We start from the raw sequence: 9,229 nt of genomic DNA, 5'->3' as shown, positions 1-9,229 counted from the left end.
CTTCTGAGGGAAAAATGCCACCAAACAATTCAACTCCCAGGTCATGACTGTTATTTATTTACGGCATCTCCTGCCCCATGCAAAATAATGGAAGATCAGTGTATTGGTCACCATTTGATACAAGTAAAAGTGAGCTTAAGGTCCCATACACTTCCTGGCCCTCATGCAGAGTAATGGTCCAAACCAGTGCTGTGGTCCCCAGTAGTGGTCCAGGTTCTCTTTAGTCATCTTCATAGCCAGTTGGAAGTGGATTCACATGAGGGTTATGAAACAGAGTATGGTTACCATCTCCCCAGGGAAAGGGCTGTGGAGTGAAGATGTCAATTAGACAATTCCAGAAAGTAGTTCAGAAACAGCATGCCTGTGAACTGCTTAATATGTAAAAAAAAAAAAAACACGGAAATTAGTCCTTACACTACTCACATATTTCAGCCTTCCCACAATTTAGGAAGATCTTATAGCTGCCAAACCAAAACCACACCCATTGCTGTCAAGTTAATTCCGACTCATGCGACCCTAGAGGAGAAAGTAGAACTGCCCCACAGGGTTTCCAAGGCTATAAATCTTCAAAGAAGCAGACTGCAACATATTTCTCAAGTGAAACAGCTGCTGGGCTCAAACTGCTGACCTTTTGGTTAACAGCCCAGCACTTAACCACTGCACCACCAGAGTTCCTATATAACTACCAGCAGGTCCTTAAAGTAAACAGGAGAAAAAGCAAGATCCAGTTGGTTACTCATAAGCCTCTCCTTGGTGACTAGTGTATCTCGTACTGTGTTTATGTAAGTGTAATTCTCAAATCACCTGTATCAGAACGGTGGGAATGGGGGAGGGATGCTATCTAAATGCAGTTTTCTGGGATCCATCCCAGACCTGAAACAATCTCTGGATTGGAAAACTGCAACTCACTCCCTGTTCTTGATTATTTTACATACTACATTTGACAGCAGTGATTTTCAACCTGCGACAATTTTGCTTCCCCAGGGGACACTGGGCAATGTCTAGAAACATTTTTTAGGTAATGCCACTGGTATCTGTGTCCTGGTGGCACAGTGGTTAAGAGCTCAGCTGCTAGCCAAAGGTCGGCAGTTCAAATCCACCAGCCACTCCCTGGCAACACTATGGGGTAGTTCTACCTTGTCCTATAGGATCGCTATGAGTTGGAACCGACTCAACGGCAATGGGTTATACTGACATCTATGGAGGCAGTGGTAGTTCAACAGTACAATTCTCACTGTGTTCCATGCAGGAGACCCATGTTCAATTCCAAGCCAATGCACTCGAAGTGCAGCCGCCACCTGTCTGTCAGTGGACGCCTGCTTGTTGCTATGATGCTCAACAGGTTTCAGCAGAACTTCCAAACTAACACAGGCTAGAGAGAAAGGCCTAGGGCTCTACTTCCAAGAAAATCAGCCGATGAAAACCATACAGATTACAACGGTTCAACCTCATTTTGTATAGCGCTGTCATGAGTCAGGGGCCTGACTTGACAGCAGCTAACAAGTGACATCTAGTGAGTAAAGAGTAGAGGCCAGGGATGCTGATGAAAACATCCTACAACGCACAGGATATTTTCATCCCACAACAAGAATTGTTAGGTACTGTCAAGTCGATTCTGACTCAGCGACCCCATGTGATGAAGTAGAACCACGCCATAGGGTTTTCTTGGCTGTAATCTTTACGGAACCAGATCACCAGGTCTTTCTCCTACGGAACTGCTGGGTGGGTTTGAACTGCCAACCTTATGGTTAGCAGCTGAGCACATAAGTGCCACCAGGGTTCCTTACAATAAGAATTGTCCAGCCCCAGATGTCAATAGTAATGAGGCTCAAAGACTCAAAAATCCCAAGTCTAGAAGTCTAGGTTAAGTCTTTAAGAAGTCAGTTCTACTTGGGCAAGGCCATGTAGTAGCTTTAAAAAAAAAAAAAATTGTAATAGTTTATTACAGTAGCTACAGCTACATCAATAGCTAAAGGGTAAAACAGTTGAAAAGGTAACTAATGTAGGGGTAGGGATTAGGGAAGGTGGTCAGTTTCTTCATTATAAGTTAACACAGCAGCAATTAGTACCTGCAACTAATACTTGCCAGATGTCCAGGTCCTAGAAAGGCAAACCACTTTCACACTCTGCCACTCTAAGGCGGTTTCCCAAATATCCAAGTTTTATACAATCAACAACTGTTCCAGAACATTATCAAAAAGCAGAGGGTGGAGTGAATCAGAGAAAAGGAAAACTGAAAGGGAGACCATTTACTGTATGACCTTAAAGAGAAAACTGCAATGTGACTCCCAAGTCTCAGTTTGAAGACACAAAAATGTCCATTCATCACCTCATGGAATTAATTCCGTTGGTTTAAAAGTACAGGGTCATGGCTTCCTGGGACTGTCCAGTAAATTGGCCTAATACTGTTTCCAGAGTTACTGTCCCACTCCCTAGAAACCGTGGTGGCCTAGTGGTTAAGTGCTACAGCTGCTAACCAAAAGACAGGCAGTTCGAATCCACCAGGTGCCCCCTGGAAACTCAATGGGGCAGTTCTACTTTGTCCTATGAGTCGGAATTGACTAGATACCAATGGGTTTGGTTTTGGTTCCACTCCCTACTTCAGTGAATAATGCCTGGGGTCTTCAAAGTTTGCAAGCGGCCATCCAAGATACAACAATCATCCAAGATACAACAATCGGTCTCTATTAGCCCGGAGCAGCAAAAAGAGGAAACCCAAGCAAAAAGGTGGAACTGGACTGCAGGTCTAACCGCTTCCATGAACTCCTGCCTCCCTCATCATGAGACCAGGAGAACTGGATGATGCCTGGCTACCATTACTGAATGTTTTGATGAAGGAATCAATAGATGAATCTTCATCAAAGGTGGGAAACTGCGTGGAACAGATTTTCAAATTGTTTCAGAATCAGACTTACTGGAGGAACCTCTAAGTCAATCTCTGAGAAAATCTTCAAATCATGAACTAAATTTATCTCCTGAAGTCATCTTTAAACTAAACAGTTTAGCTAAATTAGTAAAGAATGTTCGCCATGAGCACTGCACTCTTTTAAAGAATTATCTATATGAGATCAAACTGACAACAGTAACTTTAAACACTGATGAGACGTGTAGGGGGTACTGAGTCTAAGTTAATGGTAGTGAAACAATATGGCAAGAGATAACGAGGATGGTGACACAACGTTAAGAAAAAAACGTTACTGAATTTTACATGTAGAAACTGTCGAATGGATTTGTTTTGTTTCGCCTGGCGTGTTTTCACAAAAATTTCAAAACAAAAAATTCTGTTTGTGAAGAGTAAATGAGAAACGTACGTGCCTGGCACTCATGGCTTTGGAAATGAAGAATCTGTACTAGGCCATCTGGAATGCAAAACAAAAGAACACTCAAAAGCGTCTCCAAGGGCGTACCTTGGACCTGATGCGGAGATGGGGGTAGGCGACGAATTCGGGTCTCTCTTCCTCTCCGTGGTGGGACTTCAGGAAAACGTTCAGCATGCTTATTCCCACCCCGGGGAGCGCGACGAAGAAGGTGAGGGCCTTCCACATGCGAGCTGCAGGGAGGACGCAACCACTAAGGTTGGACTTGGGGCCTGCCCCGGCCGCCTCTCCTCAAGACCTTAAGCCAAGGTCACGGTCCCGCCCCGCCTCGCCCAAGTGGGGCTGAAGTGCGCCCTGGCGACCCCATCCCCAGTACCTGAGCCCTCCTCGCCGCGAGCGCTGCTCGCCATAGGCCGCCTTAGCTGTGGCCGGGACCGAAGCAGCAGCCCAGAGACCCGGGATCTAACCACAGACGCCATTTTCCGCTTGGACCGCCGCAACGCCGGAAGCGGAAACAGAAGGATGGGGGCGGGACCATAACCTCAAAAGGACGATACTATTGGGCGGTGCCTTCTCACCCGCAGTCACGGGAACCCTGGTGCTCGGGCACTGTCATCCCGGCTGACCGCGTCCCTATCAAATTCCTCGGGCCGCCGAGCTAGAGGGAGCATGCGCCGTCTTCAAGTTTCGCCTTTCCCTTCGTGCGCATGCGTTTGCTCTTCCGTCTACCTTCTGTTTCCACTTTGGCCAAGTGTGAAAACGCAAAAGGCTTGGGGAGGGCGTTGCAGCCCTTGGACTGCAAGTAGGAGTTCCGAGCACAAACTACTCAATCTAAAATGCCATCCCCCTTTCTCGCCATTCTCTGACCATGCGTTATTTTTTTCATGGCACCTGAGATCATCATCGCCGTTGTCATTATTAGTTTGTCTTATGATGCCAAGAGTTTGCCGCTGCAGCATTTTCAGAGCCTGGAATCGCGCCTAGCACGTAGCAGGTGCTCATACAGATTTGCTGAATAAATGATGAAGGAATGAATAGCAACGGAAACGAGAAAGAGTCCTGGAATTGGTGCCAGTAGATCTGGATTCTAATCCTGGATCAACATGCTCAATTTGTGGTTTCCTTAGCCTTCTCTCCCTTAAACTTATGGAAACAAAAATTGGCATCTATTATATTTTGTCTCTACAATTTTTTCTTTTTGCTTCGTCTTCCCTTTTTCTTCCTTCTGCTCACGCAAAAAGAATTCAAAAAAAAAAAGAAATGAAGGTCAACTTTTTTGATCACAGACCCCTTTAAGAATGTGATGAAAGCTATGAACCCTTTCCCCAGAAAAGTGCACTTGCTCCTACGTGAACACAGTTTAGCATACAATGTGTGTCATTGCGCACCAGGGTAAGAACCCCTGGGTTGGGAAACAAATAAGGACTCCAGTGTGGGAAGTCTTGCTTCCTTCCCTTACAGCCTGTGTGACCTTGGTCAAGTTAAATGAAACAAATGCTTTCAGGTCATGCAGTTTCGCTAAGACAAAAACTTAGGATCATATTACAAGAGCTTATAACCTAATCTAGCATTAAAGCTTTCTCCGAGTAGCCTGAGTCTTTACATTTCATGGTACAAGCAGGATCATCACATCCCTAGGCATTCTCAAACACAGCCAAAAGGGTATATGAGGCCCCACAGTATAGAAAGAGCCCAGGCTCAGGGATCAGGAAAACCTGGGTTCAAATCTCTGATCTGCCGCCAGCTGAGTTTCCACTTGTCTGTAATATGGATGTAATATGCACTTACTCATGCCTTCATCCAACAAACATTTATTAAAACCCAGCTCCAACCTTCATTTATAATAATGAGGTTTCATTTAATAAATATTAACTAAGCCACGTACTATGTACCAGGCTTGTAGTACCCAGAAACTATGTGGTCTTTCTCTTCTGCAGTTTACATTCTAGTGATAGACACAGAGGATTAAATTTAAAATGTCCCAAACCGAAAACCAAACCTGTTGGCACTGAGTCAGTTCCAGCTCATAGCAACCCTATGGGACAGAGCAGAACTGCCCCATTCGAACTGCCAACCTTTTGGTTAGCAGCCAAGCTCTTAACCACTGCAACAGCAGGGCTCCTTAAAATGTCTAGTACCTGGTATATGTTAAAAAAAAAACTTGACACATGTCCATTTTCTCATAGAGCTTTCATACACCTTGCAGGGTGGTTCCACTAAGTAAAGGTTCTATCATATGCTTGGCACGTAGTACATACTCAGGTATGATAGCTGTGATATATTGCTGCTAGGTATGCTCAGCATTTTCAAAACTTTAGATGACAGCCCAGGAAAACAAAATCATCAATACAAGAATAGCTAATGCTTGTTGTGTTCAGTCGAATCGATTTCGACTCATAGTGATCCTCTAGGACAGAGTAGAACTGGCCCATAGGGTTTCCTAGGCTATAATCTTTAGGGAAGCAGATTGCCAGGTCTTTTATTCTGTGGAGCCTTTGGTGGGTTCTAAGCTCTTAATCACTGAGTCACCAGGGCTCCTTGGCTAATGTTTACTGAGTGCTTATTTTGTGCCCAGAGCTATGCTAAGTGTTTTACATGAATTGTCTTCCTTATCTCAGTAAATGGCGACTCCATTCTTCAGGCCAAAAACATTGGAGTCCTCCATGACTCTCTTCCTCTCTCTCACTTTTCACATCCAATCCATCAGCAAATCCTGCTGGCTCTCTCTCCAGATACATCCAGAATCTGACTGCTTCTCTCCATTGACTGCTAGCACTTTAATCAAAGGTGCTCCCATCTCTAACCTGGACAATTGCTACAGCCTCCTAATTGGTTTCCCTGTTGACTGGCCTCATACAGTCAATTCTCTACATGGCAGCCTAAGGGATCCTTTAAAACTAAAGTCAGATAACCTCTATCTGTCAAAATCCTCTGATGGCTCCCACCTCATTCGGAGTAAAGACCAAAGTCATTACAATGGCCTATACAATTCTATACAATCTACTCCCACAGCTACCTCTATGATCTTATTTCCTGCCACTTTCCCCTTGCCCACTTCTCTTCCATTACATTGGCCGGCCTCCTTGCCTTTCTTTGAACACCCCAGGCATGGTCCTGCCTCAGGAGTTTTGCACATGTTCATTTGTCTGCCTAGAAGAATTTTCTCCCAGATAAAAAACCCGTTGTCCTCAAATCGATTCTGACTCATAGTGACCCTATGGGACAGAGTAGAACTGCCCCATAGGGTTTCCGAGGAGCAGCTGGTGGTGGATCGAACTGCCGACCTTTCAGTTAGCCTACAAACGCTTAACCACTTTGCCACCAGGGCTCCTTCCCCCAGATAGTCATTATTTATTATTTATTTTTATTGTGTTTTAGATGAAGGTTTGCAGAGCAAATTAGTCTCTCATTAAACAATTAACACACATATCGTTTTGTGACATTGGTTGCCAACCCCACAACATGTCAACACTCTCCCCTTCTTGACCTGGGGTTCCCCATTACCAGCTTTCCTGTCCCCTCCTACTTCCTTGTCCTTGCCCCTGGGCTGGCGTGCCCACTTAGTCTCATTTTGTTTTATGGGCCTATCTAATCTTTGCCTGAAGGGTGAACCTCAGGAGTGATTTCAGTATTGCGTTTAAAGGGTGTCTGAGGGCTGTACTCTTGACATTTCTCCATTCTCTCAGACCAGTAAGTCTGGTCTTTTTTTGTGAGTTAGAATTTTGTTCTACATGATTCTCCAGCTGTGTCTGGGACCCTCTATTGTGATCCCTGTCAGAGCAGTTGGTGGTATTAGCCGGGCACCATCTGGTTGTGCTAGACTCAGTCTGGTGGAGGCTGTGGTAGTTGTGGTCCATTAGTCCTTTGGACTAATCTTACCCTTGTGTCTTTGGTTTTCTCCATTCTCCCTTGCTCCAAATGGGTTGGGACCAGTGGAGTACATATTAGATGGCCCAGATAGTCCTTATTTTATTCAGGCCTCTGCTCAAAAGTCATCTTATCAGAGAGGCCTTCCTAGACCATCCTAAAGTGAAATAACCCCTCCCACTCTAACAGTCTATCCTCCTTACTGTGCCTTGTCTATCTTCCTGACACTTAACCACCATCTGCTGTATTAAATGCTTGTTGTACCCCAGCACTGCTCGTGGTAGATGCTCCCTGAGCAAGGTATTCCCCACTTTTCGAAAGTTCATTTTATGCCACTTTGCTTTTAAGAACCACCTACATTAGTTCCTGTTTTTGATAGCCAAAAGAAATCCGAAGAGGATTTTCGATTTTACGTGGAAAGCAGAAATAGCGTTCAGTGTTTGCTTTGCAGTAAACCATTAAAGAGGCAGCCTGTCCCTCACTCTGGTCTACTCTAGAGTGAGTGAAGGGATACGCCATCTCCCATAAATGGAGAGGAGATAAAGAAGAGCTATCTGATAAACGTGATCTTAACTGCTTTGGAATTTGTGATTTAAGATTGAGCAAAAGAGGGTCTTATACAGAGATGCAATATTTTCCATCCTTTGCATTCTCACCACTGTAACCCACCAGTGTACACATTTCATTGCAAGAAATTTGGAAAGTGTCAAAAAACTTCAGTCTGGTACTTAAATGACACGTACTTTGAGTAAGTAACGGAAGAATAATTTTGTTGTTTGTAACTCTTTTCAAGATGAATTATATGCTTTTAGAGAGCAGTAGGGTCTGTAGATGGAGCCCTGGTGGTGCAATGGTTAAGCTCTTGGCTGCTATTTGGGGTTCAAAGCCACCCAGGGCTCTGAGGGAGAAAGACCTTGCGATCTGCTCTGGTAAAGATTACAGCCTAGAAAATTCTGTGGGGGCAGTTCTACTCTGTCACATGAGGTCACTATGAGTCAGAATCAACTCACCAGAACCTAACAACAACAACATTCAAGATGCTGGATGTAGTGAGTTAAAAACGGCTGGAAATGCTTTGCCATTCCTCCCCTTAAATCCACTTTTCTTCATTTGTAGGTTGTTTACTGTTATATACATGATGCATTTTAGATCTGACAGGAAATCAAGAGGCAATATATTTTATGTTGCCAGAAAAAAAGCAATAGCCAGCTGGCTCTGTAGCTTTAACCAGTAGAAAGTGGTGGAAGTGTTTACTGTGGAACCAAGGATATACCTTAAGAGATCTGCAGCTTCTGCTTTCAAGTGCTTGGAATGCTCCCCTTGTGGAACCCAGTTGCCATGTTATGAAAAGCTCAAGCTAGCGGAGAGGCCACGTGGAGAACCTAGTTGCTTCAGTTGAGCTCCCAGCAGAAAGCCATCAACAATTGTCAGAAAAGTGAGTAAAACGATCTTGGACATTCCAGCCCACTTGAGCTTCCTGAGGACTGAAACCCAGCAGACAGCATGTGGTGCAGAAGAACCTCTTGGCTGAGCCCAGTCCATCCATAGAATTGTGAGAGAGATAATAAATGTTAGTTGTTATTTTAAACCAGTAAATTTTGGGACAATTTGTGATGCAGCAACAGATAACCAAATTAAGTAGGTCCTGATAAAATAACTGGAGGACCTTTTGCTTGCTGAACTGTGTGTCAAGTCTGCATATGTGAGTTTAGAATTCAGAGCTGGCTTAGAGTCAAAAGAACAAGTTAAAAATTTGATGGAATTGCTTGGATGAAAAATCTTGGAGGGAGAACAGGGAGGCTGAAGGCTAAGAGCTGTGTATAGTTGGAGTAAAGAAAGAGAGAGAGAGAGAAGAGAGAAAGAGGGAGAGAGCTCAAACCACTATCCCACTTATACCCCGTCTTTTCCTGTGGTAGTTTTGCGGAGAAGGGGAGTTGGGGGGGGGACACTAAGTCATCTACTATGCTGAGCGAGATACAAAGCTCTCCCTCGTTTCCCCTACATTACCTTCAGTAAAGTCTGTATTCCTTACAAAAAAAAAAAAA

At 44.4% G+C, this 9,229-nt stretch overlaps 1 protein-coding gene across 2 annotated transcripts; it reads right to left on the bottom strand.

Moving 5' to 3' along the window:
• Positions 1-34: 34 nt before the first annotated feature.
• LOC126065711 (cytochrome c oxidase subunit 6A1, mitochondrial) lies at positions 35-3,841 on the bottom strand. Of its 2 annotated transcripts, none has more exons than XM_049866046.1 (3): positions 3,694-3,836; positions 3,408-3,550; positions 35-304 (listed from the first exon to the last, which is right to left on the bottom strand). In XM_049866046.1, exons 1-3 carry the CDS (start codon positions 3,794-3,796, stop codon positions 221-223), a joined length of 330 nt encoding a protein of 109 aa, XP_049722003.1. In that variant the 5' UTR covers positions 3,797-3,836; the 3' UTR covers positions 35-220. The 2 variants fall into 2 exon arrangements, with proteins under 2 accessions (XP_049722003.1, XP_049722005.1); XM_049866048.1 differs by having other exon boundaries at positions 285-371; positions 3,694-3,841.
• Positions 3,842-9,229: the final 5,388 nt, after the last annotated feature.

Source organism: Elephas maximus, chromosome 22 (genome assembly GCF_024166365.1).
Source record: "Elephas maximus indicus isolate mEleMax1 chromosome 22, mEleMax1 primary haplotype, whole genome shotgun sequence".
NCBI lineage: Eukaryota > Metazoa > Chordata > Mammalia > Proboscidea > Elephantidae > Elephas > Elephas maximus.
This window is presented reverse-complemented; position numbering and strand designations above follow the sequence as displayed.